This window comes from Phaseolus vulgaris, chromosome 8 (genome assembly GCF_000499845.2).
Source record: "Phaseolus vulgaris cultivar G19833 chromosome 8, P. vulgaris v2.0, whole genome shotgun sequence".
Taxonomy (NCBI): Eukaryota; Viridiplantae; Streptophyta; class Magnoliopsida; order Fabales; family Fabaceae; genus Phaseolus; species Phaseolus vulgaris.
Window position 1 is genome coordinate 36,096,346 of NC_023752.2, and position 17,561 is coordinate 36,113,906.

At 36.6% G+C, this 17,561-nt stretch overlaps 3 protein-coding genes across 3 annotated transcripts; 2 read left to right on the forward strand and 1 right to left on the reverse strand.

Annotated features, from left to right (window-relative positions):
* The first annotated feature begins 1,730 nt into the window (after positions 1 to 1,730).
* On the forward strand, positions 1,731 to 2,665 carry LOC137824444 (germin-like protein subfamily 1 member 7). Its single transcript, XM_068630092.1, has 2 exons — positions 1,731 to 1,883; positions 1,988 to 2,665. The coding sequence occupies exons 1-2, from the start codon at positions 1,766 to 1,768 to the stop codon at positions 2,536 to 2,538; spliced, it is 669 nt and encodes a 222-aa protein (XP_068486193.1). The 5' UTR covers positions 1,731 to 1,765; the 3' UTR covers positions 2,539 to 2,665.
* Positions 2,666 to 4,918: 2,253 nt separating this feature from the next.
* On the reverse strand, positions 4,919 to 5,341 carry LOC137825022 (uncharacterized). The gene has a single exon (XM_068630695.1). It carries the CDS (start codon positions 5,339 to 5,341, stop codon positions 4,919 to 4,921), a length of 423 nt encoding a protein of 140 aa, XP_068486796.1.
* Positions 5,342 to 6,973: 1,632 nt separating this feature from the next.
* On the forward strand, positions 6,974 to 11,817 carry LOC137826915 (uncharacterized). The gene is made up of 2 exons (XM_068633068.1): positions 6,974 to 11,403; positions 11,658 to 11,817. The coding sequence occupies exons 1-2, from the start codon at positions 9,374 to 9,376 to the stop codon at positions 11,701 to 11,703; spliced, it is 2,076 nt and encodes a 691-aa protein (XP_068489169.1). The 5' UTR covers positions 6,974 to 9,373; the 3' UTR covers positions 11,704 to 11,817.
* Positions 11,818 to 17,561: the final 5,744 nt, after the last annotated feature.

A 17,561-nucleotide genomic window follows, 5' to 3' on the forward strand; every position in this document is an offset into this window, starting at 1 on the left:
ACAATCGGTTGTTTATACCAGCAAACAACAAATAAAACTAAATTTAAAGAGTTAGAGATAGAGAGATTGTACACAGTTGTTTATATTGGTTCACTCCAAACCCTGAGCTACATCCAGTCTTCTCAGAAACCCTGAGGAAATCCACTAAGCAATCACACCTTGATCACTTACACAACAACCAAGAGTTTACCTTGAACACCTGAAGAAACACACTCTCCTTGGTCAACACACCTACACCAAGATTGTTGATCTTGATCCCCTCAATAACACACAGCCAATCTTAGCAAACAGAGGAACGAAACTTGTTTTACAGAGAGTACAAGGATTGCACTTGTTACAGAAGATAATCTGAAATCAATACAAACAGAATCCTATTCCACAACTTTGATCAATCACACACTCTTAGCAATCTCAGCTCTTTGAAAAACTCAAAAACTCTTAGCAAAAACTTATCAAAGATTGATTGTCAAATCTGTTTTTCTGAATTTATTCAAAGATGTAGTTTGTTATCAAATCTTAACAAACTCTTAAATTGCATTAAAAGATTGGTCAAAGCATTTAATGACTGGAGCGTAAGCAGTTAAAACATTTAAAGCTCAGTCAAAGATAAAAAAAAAAATTTTGTTATGGTCCCAAAACAAACAATCGGTTGTTTCCTCGAATCAATCGGTTGTTTTGGTTCTTAACAGTTCAACCATTCTAAAAACAGTTTTCAATCTTTTTCTCAAAACACCTAAGTATAAACAATCGGTTGTTTCGACAAAACAATCGGTTGTTTTAACTTAGTTTGAAAACATTTTACTTTCACAAAGATTGAGATGCTTATGCTTTAGATTTAATCAAAGGGTGGATTACAATATTCAAACTACCCCAGAACTAAGCTAAACCAGCACAGCAACATCAAACACAGCAGAGACTTCAACATCCTTCAAAGGATATGGATTCTTCAAAGCTTGAACACCACTTGGTTCAACAATTGATACCCTTTCTCTCCCTTAAATTTCTAAAGATACATGTTTGAAGTACTCGGTATAATGATCTAAAGATGTTCTTAAAAGAAATAGATACTTGACTTCAAGTTTCAAATATGATCAACGAATATGTCAATAAAAAGAGTAAAATTAGGTATACTTCTTAAATTTAGAGTTAAAAAAATTCCAGCGATCAGAGATTCGTTCAAGCCAAATGCAAAAAGATTAACATCCTCCATCTCCTTCAATTGTTTCATTTTAGTGTGTGTTATTTCAATTAGTTTAAATTGGATTTAGGGTTTATCCTGGTATATGGAATAATATAACCAAAAATGTAAAAAGATTGAAGTTGAATTGTTTAAAAATTGCAGGCATGGGAAGTAAAAGCAGAGAGAAGTTCAAAGCCATGAAACGGTAGTATCTAATGGCGCACATAATTTGTTCAGAAAATTGTGGATGAATAAATAAACTATTCCCGCCGTCGGAGAGTCATTCAAGCCAATCGGAAAAGAGAACAATAACTAAGAACAAGTCTGAAGAAATGATACCAAGTCTAAACTACTCTTTGACAATGCCTTTGTGGTTAATTTATAATTTAAGAATGTTACAGAAGAACAACTACGTATTGGGTAGACGTGGAACATCTTATTAATAAAGAATGGTTCATCACCTAATAAAGAAATAATAAATAATACCACAAGTTAAATACAGGGTTCATCCTTATAAATAGCAAAGGTTAGAAGGAAAACAAATAAATTACCCAAAATCATACAGAAATAGAGTGCAGAAGCAAAATGAAAGCTGTGTATTTCCTTGTGGCCATCTTGGCTTTGACGTCGTCCATTGCCTCTGCCTATGATCCAAGCCCTCTGCAAGATTTTTGTGTGGCTTTGAATGACACCAAGAATGCTGGTACGTACAACCATTCCTCAAGTCTTTTGCTATACATCAATCAACATGATAAGATTATTAAAGATGATCCTTTGAATTGAAAACTTTGTTTGGTGAATTTGTAGTATTTGTGAACGGAAAACTTTGTAAAGACCCCAAAGTAGTGAAAGCAGAAGATTTCTTCAGACACGTGGAACCTGGGAATACCTCCAACCCACTTGGTGCACAAGTGACTCAAGTGTTTGTGGATCAGCTACCAGGATTAAACACACTTGGCATATCTTTGGCTCGTATAGATTTTGCACCAAAGGGTTTAAACCCTCCCCACACTCACCCTCGAGGCACAGAGATCCTTATTGTTGTTGAGGGTACTCTCTATGTTGGATTTGTTACTTCCAATCAAGATGGAAACCGTCTCTTTACCAAAGTTTTGAACAAGGGCGATGTCTTTGTCTTCCCAATTGGTCTCATTCATTTTCAACTTAATGTTGGATACGGCAATGCTGTTGCAATTGCTGCTCTTAGCAGCCAAAATCCAGGAACTATCACTATTGCCAATGCTTTGTTTAAAGCCAATCCATCCATTTCTCCTGAGGTTCTTACAAAAGCCTTCCAAGTAGATAAGACCATAATTGATTACCTTCAAAAGCAATTCTGGTCTGACAACAACAACTAGTTAATCTCACCATGCCCCATCACTTCATCTTCTACACATCATTTCTTTTTCTAATAATTCAAAATTTGTCTGTCTTATATTTATATGTTCAATTTTCTTCTATTTAATTTAATATCAATAACAATAACATTCTCTTTTGTGCAATATAATATATTAAATTCAATGACTTTCTACATAACTCTTTCTCCATACATATATATATTAGAAATGATGTCACTACAAAAATTTACTTTTTAACAGGTTATATTTAACGTTTGCGGCTATTTTAACCCTCACTAAGTACGTTACCTGCGATTTGTTTTTATCCTAAAAGATTTAACATCGCTATCGACGATTTTTACTAACCTCTAAGATGTTTGAAAATGAGAGAGTTGTATATGTCACTATCTAATGGATTAAAATTGCATTTTAACTGATTTCACATAATTAGGAAATTAATCGATCAACACATCGTTTTAACATATTAAAACAAGAGATTTCAAAGACTTCATAGAACTTAAGTGATTTTAATCGATTAAAAACTTGTTTTATGATATAATTCATACTTAAAAGATATTATCAACATACTTGGGATATTATTATAAAATTTATTCACGAGTGAAAACTATTAATATTTATTTACTCAAAGATAGCATAATAATATTGTCATCACAATCTAATTCGGTCTCTTAACTACTATATAATGACAAACCTACTCATGAGACATCTCTAGTATATTTTCTTATATAACGTGACATAGTAGAAGCTAATCCTGACAGGGTACACAGGTCAAACTTTCTCAACCAAACATTTTGATGTTTCTCAACATTTGTTAGGGTCTCTAAGTTTGCCATGTGATTTATCTAATCGTGGAGATCCTCACATGATACTTCACATATTATCAAGACTCCTTTTTTTTTTATCAGCAAAGAATAAAGATAAATTAAAGAAGGTACTTAAGGGGTACACAACCCATATACAAGATCCAATAAAAACTAAAGATATTGGTTTCTAAAGAAAAACCTTACAACCAGCTCAACCAGATTCAAAAGAATCTAAAAGACCATTGTCTGGAAGCTCCCACAGTAAACGCACACCAGCACCTATCCAACCACATTCTTTATAACCAAATAAAGATTCATGGATTGTGGCTGCATAAGCTCTCATGCACCGCTAACCAACTTAACATGTGCCACCTCTTAAGAAAACCAACACCAATACCCTTTGAAAAAGGCTTAAAATCATAGAGCAGGAAGTTGCAGACTTATCCTTAAGGCCCTTAACAACTTGACATGTAACAAAAAATCCAACAACTTTTAGGCACAAAAGACGGTTGTACCCTTCCTTCGACTCCACCACATGGCTTCCAATTCCAGGCTCTTATCGCAAACCTATTTCAACCTCCAAGCTACACGGTTTCAAAAGGATAACAATTGCCCTGTCATGCTTCTCCTTATTGACATAAAACCTAGCCCTGCTTTTTCTACCTTTCAGAATCAGAAAACCCTCTGCTCCCTCACTAGCACCCCAACAACCAAGTGCTCGTTGAACTACACAAACCGATTATGCTGGGAGAGCACTTAGCTGCTCAACATCTGTAAAGCTCCATGAACATACCCTCAAAACACAAAGAGTAATCTCTGCTACCAAGGTTTCTTACTTCCATTTTAACACAAAACCAACATTGCATACATATATGTTGACTACAGCACCACCGCATATTTAACAACCAACCCAGCCTGGATCTTCTTATAATGCAACAATCAGTTGAATACCATTGCTGCACTGAATAATTAAAGCATATAGGCACCCTGTTGTGGTTGTAAACACTATAATGAGCATAAACCTACCATCCCACTTACCCTTGCTTGAACCAACAAACCATGTTCACCAAGTGCCAGAATTACCCTTAGCATAGTCAAACAAATGCTAACCAGTACTAGCATCAGAACTATGTAAGCAGGCTTCCCACAGAAAATTTTACAGCACAGAACCTGCACACCTCAACACCTCCGCCTCTGCTTCACCCTGCCCTGCTATTCCCTACTCCAAGCCATTTGGCATTCCCACTCCATAGGATAGCCAACTCCCATTTGAAAAACACTCCTTCAGTGGCACACGTAGAGAGCTAGACCACCTACACCCTCTATATCAGCAACTTTGCAAGCAGAGGTCAGGGTTGAGTAACCAATCCGAAAAGGTATAACTAAAGGGGAAGGTCCCATACTTCAGCCTTAGCCACGCTTGTAGTTGAGCAAAGTGAAAGGTTTCATCAGCATCGGGTACTCCTTGTTTAAAAACAACCAGGTTTCTTTGGTCCCATATACATTGGACTATAGCAACCCATATTCTCTTCCAAACCTGGTTCTGTTTAGCTGTGCAATGAGGTAGATGAAAGCTCTCAAAAATGGACTGAGATGTCCTTATGCTGAACAGACAAGATGCCTATCCATCTAAGGCACAGAGACCAAGCACGCTGAGCATAGATACATTCCAAAAACAGATGCTGAGATGATTCTTCTGCTGTATTACATAGAACACAAAGGGAAGAGGTGGCAGCCACACCTCTCCGGATGAGATTATCAAAAGTTGGAAGTCTTCCAAGCAGGATCCTCCATGTTGTAGACAACGCTTTGGGCATCGCTTTAGCTTCCCATAGGAGAGAAAAGACATCATTCACCAGGCCATTATTTTGATTACGCATGTTCTGATAAGCGAACTTCACTGAATAAACACCATTATGATCCCCATTCCAAACTAGGGCATCCTTGGTTCCCTTACTCAAATTCTTCCCTGTAATGAGGTTAAGCAATTCTCCCTCCATAGCTCTTTCCTAGCTGAATCTAGGTCTTCTCCACCTTAACCGCCAGTTCCACTCTAAATCCTCCCAAGAACCAACCTCAGCCACCGTCTTTCCTTGATCCAAAGAAACGGAAAAAAGCCTTGGGAATAAGGTTTTAAGCTTTTTGTTCTCCACCCAAGCGTCCTCCCAAAATCTAACTTTGTCCCCAGACCCAATTTTCCAAGCAACAGATTTTTGAAACCATCCCTCACTTTCTCCCTCATCACATTCCCTAAATATATCTCTCCACCACCAAGAATGTGACTTACTACTTTCCTGACCTCTATCTTCACCGAGACAATATTTAGAAACTAAAATCTCTTTCCAAATCCCCTTTTCCTCACTCAAGAGCCTCCATTTCCACTTTGCTAACAGGGCGCAATTGAACATTCTAATATCCTTGACCCCCAAACCCCCTTCCTCCTTTGGTTTACACACATTTGCCCAACTAACCCAAGAAATGTGTTTTTGATCAACACCCCATGCCCACAGAAATATCCTCTGAATGCTAGAGATTTTGTGACACACTGACATTGGTGCTTTAAAGAAAGAGAGATAAAATCCTTGTTAGTATATATTCTTTGGGTATCATATTGTGATCAACCTAATTTTACCATCACTTAAGTACTTTTGCTAATCAAATTCAATTATTAATACATTAAAATTTTACCATTTGTTACGATCAAATTATCTTACTAAACTAGATTTTAATAAATAGATAGATAGAGAGGATTTTCAGAGAAGCTGTGAGGTTTAATTTGAGGTTGATAACACTAGTTCAAATACACTTTTTACAACGACATATTTGGTTGGTTAAATTAGAACCGGTGTAAAAAAAAATGTCGTGACATTTTTGTAAATATTTGGCATATATTACACTGGTTGGGCTATCCAATCGGTGTGATATGTCCTGCTCAGAGAAAAAAAAGGTTTTTCAAAATTTTATCAATGGGATTACATATAACATCGGTTGGATAGAGGAACCGGTGTTATATTTTATAAATTACATATAACACATTCCCAAAGTTAAAAAAAAAAAATGAAAGCTTTAACTATGGACACTACATATAACACCAGTTGGATAGAGGAATCGATGTTATATATAATTTCCAGATTAATTTTTTTTTTTTAAACACAACTAGTGTTATATGTCATTTTAGAGTTAAAAAAAAGTTTAAGTTAATAAAAAGATATATTACACCAGTTATTATTTATAATGGTGTAATATATATTTTTTACCATATTTTCTTGCCTCGCGCCCTCACTCTGCATTCGCACTATTCTAAGTTTTCTTGCTCAAGAGTTCATTTTGCTTTTGCCACCGCAGCTGCCTCTACCGCTCCCCCAGCACTTCTCTCTTATTTCGTTCTCTTCATCTTAAGAACATCCATACCGATTAGAACACTTCTCTTCACACTTCTTTGTTATTTCGTTGCCACTCTTGTCGCCTTGCCTCCATTGTCGCCATAACTTCGTTCACATTCACGCTACACAAAAGTAATTACAAAAAGAGTCATCAAATGATGCTCATCTCCCAAAGCTTTAGCCTTGCTCCTAGTAATCCTTTGAGGCATAAAGGATGTTGAGCTCATAGGTTGGGCTTGGTGATGAGAATCAAAAAGATGTTATCAATAGAAGAAATGGACAAGGGCCAAAGCATTTAAAGTTCTTCTTATTAGTCTTTGCAAAAGATGAGGCCCAAGCCCAAAGCCCAAGCCCAAGCCCAAGAAGCCCAATTCCAAACCATGAGGGGCAAGGCCAAGCATTAAATAAAAGAGCATCATTTGAATGACTCTTGTAGGAGGTGTGGATATTAAATAAATAGGTGTGAATGTATTAGAGAGAGTCACTTTGTCCATGTGACTTAGTAGGGGGGTGTAGGTGTAGTTTTTAGGAGGTGTCATAGTAGAAAAAGGTCACACCTCCCATGTGACTTGTTTTTGGTGGGAATTTCAAATGAGTTTTATTTGAAATTTCCCACCTATTTTTCAGCACCTCTAGGCTATAAATAAAGGTGCTTAGCTTGTACAATTCAGATTGGAATTTTATAGTAGAGAGACTATACTCAAATTTGGAGAGAAATTGTGAGTCTTGAGTCTTCTTCTTCCTTTGCCTTATCTTGTGAGCAATGGTGAGCTTCAAGTGGCGGCACTCCATCATTTATCTTGGTTCAAGGTTCCAAGTGGCGTGAATGGCTTCTTCCAATTCTCAAAATCCAGCAAGCATCTTCCTATAAGTGTTCTTCTTCCTTTTTCTTCAATTTTTCCATTCGGTAGTTTTTGATTCCTAGAGTTTTACTTCATTTTCTACCGTTTAATTTTGTGTTTCCAGCATTGTTTCCTTGATTCTGTTTGGTGCAGTAGCTTAGCTTTTCAATTCTGTCCAGTTTTCAATTTGTGTTCTTCCTTTCTTGTTGTTTGATTCCATTTGACAATATATGGACTTCCATATGAGTTTTGGTTGGTGCAAAGTCTTGGTGAGTTCTTGAATTAGAACATTGATCCAATTCTAAGTAAAGTGCCACTATGACCAGCTCAAGTTGCTCCTAAGAATGTCAAAGAATCATGTATTCTTGTAGTTACATTCACACCATGTGGTATCTAGAGTCTAGGCTTGTTGTTGCTTAAATTTTGAGTTGTATTGCACTTTACTTTCAAGAGCTCTTTAATTCAAGTTGTTTACCATTCTGTTTTTAGGATTTATTTTGAGTTGTATTGCACTTTACTTTCAAGAGCTCTTTAATTCAAGTTGTTTACCATTCTGTTTTTAGGATTTATTTTGAGTTTTCTTGCTGTTTTCTTTTGTTACACCATGTGTTTGTGAAAAGGATTATGGCACTCATTGTTCATATGAGTATGGCTGCTCTTTTGGAATGGCACTCTCCTTCCTAGAGCTGACCTTAAGCTTCCTTTCACTTGTTGTTATACCTTGTTATATGTCTTTTAATTTTGTAATCATGTCAAGTTTTGTCTTAGTCATGTTATTCCATAATTGTCATTACTTCTTGTAGTACTTTTATTGCTTTGATTGTTTCTTGTTTTGGTTTACTTTCTGTTTTTGAGTTTTTTGCTTGATCCTTTGTGCATTTTCATTTTTAGATTTGAGTTCATGCTTGTATCTTCATTCTATACAAGTTCCTTTACACAAATTCCATTATGTCTTTGCTAGTTCATCTTACTGTTTTTCTTTCCTGAATAGGATACTCTGTTTTCTTACAAACGTGCTACTGTTTTCAATTTACTGCAATTAATTGGCTCACTGGAAATTTGTGAAAATTTGGATTTACATACTTCAAAGTGTTACAAAAGCATAGAAAAAAGAATCACTCAAAAATTCCAAGTACACAAAAAATGATAAATAAAATACGAAAAGTGTACAATACTGCCGAAAAGAATACGGTAATTGGGCAGCAATTTTGAAAAATTTATTTCTCTCAATTGGCTTACTGTTTTTACCTCATTCCAGTGCCATTTTTGAGTTAAGACATTGAAGTTTCTGTGGTTAATTTTTCACATTCCAGTTCGCTTTCAATCAGTACAGTTAAATCTGTAAACATAGCACAGTTTGTTTTTAAAAAAAAAAAAAAAAAAATTCCAGTAGCTGTTTTCTGTTTTCTTTAATCTACTCTAGTACTTTTCTTTAGGAATCTTTTTGTGTGCCTTCTTTATTCATTGAGTTCCTTATTTTTCTTGATTGTCTTTCATTCATATTCTTTCTAATTTGTCATACATTGCTCTCTATTTTTGGTTTAGCTTTTATTGTTTATACCTTTTTCTTGCTTGTCTTTTTGTTCTTCTTAAAAGTTGTGTGGAGACTTGTTCTTAAGTAAGTTGGTTTGCTGTGACATATTTCACTTGAAGCTACTCCATTCCACAAGCAAGGCTTGGTTGAGGACAGAATATTTTCTTGGAGTGGTTTGAGTGCTTTCTTGGGCATTTTCCAGCAGCCTACTGTTTTTTGGTCTAACAAGTTTCTTTCACTGTTTTGTTTTCTGTTTTTTTGTATTTTCTGCTCATGGCTCATTTCTCTAGTGGAGAGTCCTCCAAACCGTGTTCACCACAAAAGGCAGCCCTTTATGAAGACTTAAAGAATGCCAAGCAATCCAATGCTCACTATCTCGAGGTGATAAGGAAGATGGAAGCACAGCTCCAAAGTTTGGAGTTAAACCGAGAAGAAATGCATCAAAACCGTGAGAGAAGAACTCCTCCTCCTAGTCGGCATTCTTCAAGGCACTCCCATGGTTATTATGAAGATAATCCAAGGCCAAGACATCATTACCATGAAGAGAGGCGCCAACATGTGGCTGGCCCTTGTTTTCCTAATGTAAAACTTCCTAGTTTTAGTGGTGAAAGTGATCCCAATATATACTTAGGATGGGAGGCTAAGGTTGAGCAAATTTTTGATGTAAATGGGGTTAGAGATGAGTTTAGGGTTAGATTAGCTTCTTTAGAATTTTTAGACTATGCCATGCAATGGTGGCATCAATATCTCATGGACATTGAACTACACAAGAGGCCGCCCGTGGTCTCTTGGAACGATTTGAAAGCTTGTTTACGCGCTAGATTCGTACCCCCACACTTTAGGAAAGACCTATTGTTGAAACTCCAACGGTTTCATCAAGGCGCGCTAAGTGTGGATGATTACTTTAAACAATTAGACACGCTTTTAATTCGAGTTAATATGGATGAGAGTGAGGAAGCTAATATAGCTAGGTTTGTGAGTGGCCTTCGAAGGGACATTCAAGACGTGGTAGAGTTACAAGAATATTCTTCTTTGGAAAATGTGGTGCACCTTGCTAGTAAAATTGAAAATCAACTTGCAAGGAAAAATGCTTTCAAAAATTCTTCTAAGGATAACTACTACCACTCTTCTTGGAAAAATAAAAATAACTCTTTTTCAAATATCCCTTCTAAGGACTCTACTTTCAAACCTAGAGAGTCTAAGCCTTCCACTTCCAATTCTAGGCCTAAATCACCACCTAAATCGTCTAGTAAGAAGTGTTTTAAATGTTTAAGCTATGGACATATTGCTTCTAATTGCCCTACTAAACGAACTATGTATATGCATGATGGGGTAGATAGTAGTGAGCATGAGTCCGAATCTTCTAGACATTCCTCACCTTCTAGATCCCCAAGTGAGAGTGAGAGTGAAAAGCCACATGAGGGTGACCTATTAGTAATAAGACGCATGCTTGGTCAAGTTTTAAAACCTTTTGATGAAACTCAAAGAGAAAATATTTTTCATTCAAGGTGTCTTATTAATGATAGAGTATGCTCTTTGATTGTGGATGGGGGGAGTTGTGCGAATGTGGCAAGCACAAGAGTGGTAGACAAACTTGGATTACCTACCATCTCTCATGCCAAGCCCTACAAATTACAATGGTTAAGTGAGGTAGGTGAGATTGTTGTTAACAAGCAAGTCCTCATTACATTTTCTATTGGTAAATATAAAGATGAGGTCTTGTGTGATGTTGTCCCAATGGAAGCCACACATATTCTTTTAGGTAGGCCATGGCAATTTGATAGAAAAGTTTTTCATGATGGCTTTACCAACAAAATGTCTTTTAACTTCCATGGGCACAAAGTCATTCTTAAGTCTCTCTCTCCAAAGGAAGTTCATGAGGACCAAGTTAAAATGAGAGAAAAGAGAGAGAAAGAAAATGATATAAAAAATTCCAAGAGAAGCCTTCTCATGTCCACACAACAAGTTACAAAGGTAATAGTTACTCAAAAGCCTATTTTTTTAGCTATTCCTAGGACTATTGGATGTGAGTCGGCTAAGGATAGTCCCACATGTTTGAACAATTTGGTAAAAGAATATGAAGATATGTTTCAAGATCCTCCTAAAGGCTTACCACCTCTAAGAGGGATTGAACACCAAATAGACTTCATGCTCGGGGTTTCTTTACCAAATAGCCCTGCATATAGGACCAATCCCAAAGAAACTAAAAGAGAAAATGAAAAAACAAATGAAGTACATGCTAAACCGAGTCATAATACCTTCTCAACTAATTCAATTTTGTTGACTCGTGCTACGCCTACAAGGTATCCTTCTTCTTTGTCTTGTTCATTACCCAAGGTTCCTACTTATACACCATATTGGATGAAGAATGTTAAGGATGATTTTTTCATACCTTCTAGTTTTTCAAATAATATCATTTCTAAACAATCTTTTCCAACATGTGCTATGTATAGGACATCTTTTTCTGAACTCCCAACATTTCAACGTACTAAGTCATGTTTGCCTATTTTTTCTTGTATTCTCTTATCTAATTGCAAACTGACTTTGTTTTATGCAGGAGTACTGAATTCGTGGACGAATTCTCTCCAACTTGGGGAGTATGATGAGAATCAAAAAGATGTTATCAATAGAAGAAATGGACAAGGGCCAAAGCATTTAAAGTTCTTCTTATTAGTCTTTGCAAAAGATGAGGCCCAAGCCCAAAGCCCAAGCCCAAGCCCAAGCCCAAGAAGCCCAATTCCAAACCATGAGGGGCAAGGCCAAGCATTAAATAAAAGAGCATCATTTGAATGACTCTTGTAGGAGGTGTGGATATTAAATAAATAGGTGTGAATGTATTAGAGAGAGTCACTTTGTCCATGTGACTTAGTAGGGGGGTGTAGGTGTAGTTTTTAGGAGGTGTCATAGTAGAAAAAGGTCACACCTCCCATGTGACTTGTTTTTGGTGGGAATTTCAAATGAGTTTTATTTGAAATTTCCCACCTATTTTTCAGCACCTCTAGGCTATAAATAAAGGTGCTTAGCTTGTACAATTCAGATTGGAATTTTATAGTAGAGAGACTATACTCAAATTTGGAGAGAAATTGTGAGTCTTGAGTCTTCTTCTTCCTTTGCCTTATCTTGTGAGCAATGGTGAGCTTCAAGTGGCGGCACTCCATCATTTATCTTGGTTCAAGGTTCCAAGTGGCGTGAATGGCTTCTTCCAATTCTCAAAATCCAGTAAGCATCTTCCTATAAGTGTTCTTCTTCCTTTTTCTTCAATTTTTCCATTCGTAGTTTTTGATTCCTAGAGTTTTACTTCATTTTCTACCGTTTAATTTTGTGTTTCCAGCATTGTTTCCTTGATTCTGTTTGGTGCAGTAGCTTAGCTTTTCAATTCTGTCCAGTTTTCAATTTGTGTTCTTCCTTTCTTGTTGTTTGATTCCATTTGACAATATATGGACTTCCATATGAGTTTTGGTTGGTGCAAAGTCTTGGTGAGTTCTTGAATTAGAACATTGATCCAATTCTAAGTAAAGTGCCACTATGACCAGCTCAAGTTGCTCCTAAGTATGTCAAAGAATCATGTATTCTTGTAGTTACATTCACATCACTTGGGCCCCCACTTGGGCTTGGGATTCTTGGGCTTGGGCCTTAGACGCCTCCTCTACTTGGTTTTCATCAATACCTCATGCAGTCCTCCCTCTTAGTTGGCCAATAGTACCCAGCGAGAACGACCTTCAAGGAGAGAGCTCGCCCTCCGACGTGGCTTCCACAAATGCCTTCATGGAGCTCTGCCATGATATGGGTACACTAATCCTCACTTATACAAGTGAGGATAGGATGAGTGTAGCCATGACGGAACAACTTTCCGTCCACCAGAGTATACCTTCGTGCATTCCTCTTGACCGTCTTTGCTTCTCCGGGCTCTTCTGGGAGCATACCATCACCAAGGTAGCGCAGATAGGGCGTCATCTAGGTCTCCACTATGTCGACCTGTAAGACCTCCAACGAATCTTCTCCCGACAAGCAATAAGCATTTATCTTGGGCACCTTCAACGTTTCTTGTGTCAACGATCGGTGCCTCCTTCCTTTTACTAAGCTGACCTCCAAGGTCTCTATATGACTGACCTCTACTACTCCATTTGTAGTGGTCCTGGGTGACTTTAGGGTCTCCTGGATAACTAACCTTTTTCGACCTCCCTTGCCTGAGCTTGCCAGCTTGGCCAGCAGGTCTGCTTGGGCATTTTGCTCCCTTGGGACGTGCACCAGCTCGAATGTGGGAAAAGTTTCCCTCAGAAGTGTAACATACCTCAAGTACAATGCCATTTGTGGATCTTTGGCCTGGTACTTACCTGTGACTTGCCAGTTACCAACAACAAGTCACCTTTTACCAACAAACTTTGAGTGCCCAATTCTTTGGTGATACAAACCAAGACAACAAGAAGATGACCAAGGATGCACACTATGAAAGGTCATCTCAACATTCAAGTGAAGACCTCACCAGAGGGAAAAATGGACAAAGACCAGAGCATCTCAAGTTCTTCATGCTGCTCTACGTAAGAATAAAAACATGTTGTAAATAATTTAGGCTCACTTTACGGGTCCAAATAGCAGAGATAGGCTAGAATAAGGTGCCTTTAGCATAATAGGGTTTGTGGGTAGCATTTTAGCTTGTTCCTAGCCCTTTTGGAAGACATTTTGACCTAGTTTCTAGAAGTTAAGCCTAGGATGCGGGTTTGACTTAGTCAAACCCTAAGGCTGCCCATTTTTTCCTTTTTCCCATTCTACCCCTTTAGCTTGTTCTCTAAGGCTTCTTCACCTATAAATAGGAGACTTACCTAGTGTATTTTACAAGTTGAACTTAATAGAAGAAGAGTTACTCTGCACAATTTTGTGAGAGGTGTTAGTGAGGTTTGAATTCCTCTTAGCATTTAGGTCTTATCTTGTGAGTATTGAGAGCTCTCAAGTGACCGCTATCATCACTTATCTAGAAGGCCAATCACACTCCAAGTGGCGTGTTCCACTTGTCAACTTCATCACATAAGCTTTCTTCTTTCTTCATCTATTCTTCCATTTTCATTCCATTTTTACTCTTTGTATCATGATCTTGTTTGGTTTTCCTTGTTTCCATTCGACAATTCTATTTGATTTCCTTTCCTTGTTCTTTAATTTCGCACCTTCTAGTATCGTTTTCACCTTATAATTATCTTTTCCTTTTGCTCTTGTGAAGTGAACCTTCACACTTACTTAACCACTTGGTTAAGTTTGTGTCAAGTGGGGATCTTCTTAGAGTTCTATATTCTTGCTTAAAAATTCCAATCTAAGTGTCACACCATAAAATGAAAAATCCTAAAATCAACTCACATCATGTGGTTATCAAAGCTTAGGTTCTTGAGCTTATTTTTCTTTGATTTGATTGGTAGTTTACATTCTTTACATTCAAGCACCTTTAATTTCTTGTCTTTAAATTCAAGTACCTTTAATTTCTTGTTTTTAAATTCAAGTACCTTTAAATTCTTATCTTTACATTCTTATAATTTAATTTTCAGCCTTTATTTTCTTGCAATTTTCATTCGGCCATTTTATTTTCCATAGCTTTGTTTTGATTTTGGATTGTTATTTTTTGTGTTTTATTGTGTTCTTGCCTTTTTGCTTTAAGTCATATGTTCATTAGTATTCTAGGAGTCCTTGCTTTGATTCTACTTACTTTGCTTTTAATTTTAAAAGTTTGAGAAGTAATTAGAAACTTGTTTTAGTAGAAGTAGATTTAAGTTCCAAACAAAAGAATTCAAGTGTTCAATTATATTGAATCCTAAAGTTTTTGTGAAAACTGGAGTTGTTGGAAATTATGCATGATTAAAACTATGGACATTTCATTTCCATAATTCAAAAACTAGTATAAAAAAATAAAAAGAAAAGAAGTGAAAACGCAAATTTGTGGTATCAATTCCTAAAGAAAAACATTTTCCAAATTTTGATTCAACTTGATTGCCAAATTGATTTCAACCATTGTGGAAATTTTATCCTTTTGCTTTAGCAATTTCTAAAGAAAAGTTTCATTGTTAAAAGTTTAGTAAGTATCTTTGAGTCCTTTTTGTGTGCCTTTTTTCTTGATTGTCTTTCTTCAAGTTTTGTCATAATTTCTTTCTCAAATTTGGTTTATCTTTTCTTGCTTAATCTTTTCTTGTTTGTCTTCTATTTCTTTTCCTTAAGTTTTGTGGTGGTTTCCTTTAAGATCAAGTGCTTAAGGCCTTGACTTTTTCATTTGAAAGTATCTCAACCGCAAGAAAGACCTTTTGTGAAGTGGAAGAATTTATTTGAAGTGCTTAATTTCACCAAAAGCGACGCAAGCGTGAGGAGTGTTTAAATTGTTTTCACTAATTGTTTGTTCCTTTGTGCAAAAATTATGGATTATTTTTTTTTAGGTGAACCTTCAAAACTGCAATCATGTAAAAAAGCCCACCTTTTGGTTGAACTTGTGGAGGTCAAGATGCAACTTGTCCACAAAGACGAGAAAATAAGCCAACTAGCGAAAAGATTACAAAGACTAGAAGAAGCTCAAGCGAGGCAAATTCAAGAAAGGAGATTGGAGCTACCAAGAGCACCTAGACCATCCATGCACTATGGGAGTCAAGAACATGATGGGCTAGTGCACACTTTAGCAAAACAGCACCATCAACCACAACATTCTTTTGATTTTGTAAAGTTACCTAGTTTTAGTCGGTCCAATGACCCTACTTTGTATTTAAAATGGGAAGCTAAAGTTGAACATCTCTTTAATGTGTATAAGGTCACCGAGGACCAAAAGGTTAGGTTAGCTTCCCTAATATTTTAAACTATGCCAACCAATCCTTGCATTATCTATATGTGAACAAACTAACTATGTTATTTATAGGAGTTCTAAATTCGAGGTCGAATTCTCTCAAACCTGGGGGGCATCATACAAACCAAGACAACAAGATGACCAAGGATGCACACTATGAAAGGTCATCTCAACATTCAAGTGAAGACCTCATCAGAGGGAGAAATGGACAAAGACCAGAGCATCTCAAGTTCTTCTTACTGCTCTACGTAAGAATAAAATCATGTTGTAAATAATTTGGGCTTACTTTAGGGGTCCAAATAGCATAGATAAGCTAGAATAAGGTGCCTTTAGCATAATAGGGGGTGTGGGTAGCATTTTAGCTTGTTCCTGGCCCTTTTGGAAGACATTTTGACCTAGTTTCTAGAATGACAAGTCACGAGGGATCCATGCACGTGGTGTGTATAGCGCATACAGACGCAACACGAGTGGATAACCTTGGGGGCGCTAAGATCCATTAGGGTTAGGGTTTCCGGGAAAGTTGCATGCATGGCACGTGAACACTTAGGGCACCCACAAGACATATGTCTTAACTGTTAACTTAGGATAATTCTAAGGTCCACCTTACGTGGCCCAATATAATAGTTCAAACCCTCGACGTCCGATCTCTCCCCCTTCTGGCGAGGTCTGATGTCGAGGTCTATGGTTCCGATGTCCGAAGGCTGACCAATATCCTGATAGGTGTGTCTGGGGCCCAACTTACGTGGCCCCCTTCCACTATCAGGCACCAGTGTGAGATGTCTGAGGTCAGCCACTGGAGTCGATGACCGAGGACTGGTCGGGACATATACTGTGAATAATTATAAAGATGTAAAATATTGACATACATTTATATCTATTAGATTATATTATGACTAATGTTCTCTCTAAAAAAATCTTATTAAAAAAAATCTAATCCAAATTTATAATTAAATAATTATTATTTATATAATAATTGAGGTGTTATATCAATAGTGCATAAAAATTTGTAAAGTTAAAGTTTTTAGTGTCGTGTATGTTGAGTACTAGAAAAAAAGATGATGTAAAGACAATCATGCTCTAAAAAGCTCTAACATTGCAGGATTCAACAATCCTTAATTGGTTGAACAATTATAAAAACAAGTCATTCCATGAAAAAAAAAACTAATGCTTTACATGTGATTCTATGTGAATTGAATAAGCTGCATGCAAAGGATTGAAAAGTTTTTAATGAAAAAATGAGACTATAAGAGAATGAATATTACTTAGACATCTTTCACTGTGTGAAGTTGTTCTCTTTTACAGTAAGAGTTAACCAACTTATATTATCTTTGTGAAAGTTTTCTTGTAATTTTTAAATAAATTTGGTTGTGTTTCCTAAAGTGGCAATATGTACTTAACAAGAGGCGAAGTTGCACTTGTGTTTTATCCTAGGGAAAAATAAAGCGATTTTTAGGAGTCACTTTGTGCACTCAGGTGAGCTAGAAATAGTAATGTAAGAATACTTGTAATTAGTTTAATTAGTAGAACCCTTTACAATTTGTAAAGCGTAACTTATTGTAGTTCAATTATAACGAACCAATATAAAAACATAAAATGTTACATTACTAAGTTTATTGCTCATTTATAATCTCTTGGTTATCTAGTACACTTGTTGTG

Bases quoted from the DNA above. Each gene is read 5' to 3' on its own strand.
- LOC137825022 (XM_068630695.1), bottom strand. From the start codon at position 5,341: ATGGAGGGAGAATTGCTTAACCTCATTACAGGGAAGAATTTGAGTAAG.
- LOC137824444 (XM_068630092.1), top strand. From the start codon at position 1,766: ATGAAAGCTGTGTATTTCCTTGTGGCCATCTTGGCTTTGACGTCGTCC. The intron at 1,884-1,987 runs GTACGTACAACC...GTGAATTTGTAG, and splicing joins GAATGACACCAAGAATGCTG to TATTTGTGAACGGAAAACTT.
- LOC137826915 (XM_068633068.1), top strand. From the start codon at position 9,374: ATGGCTCATTTCTCTAGTGGAGAGTCCTCCAAACCGTGTTCACCACAA. The intron at 11,404-11,657 runs GTATCCTTCTTC...TGTTTTATGCAG, and splicing joins ACTCGTGCTACGCCTACAAG to GAGTACTGAATTCGTGGACG.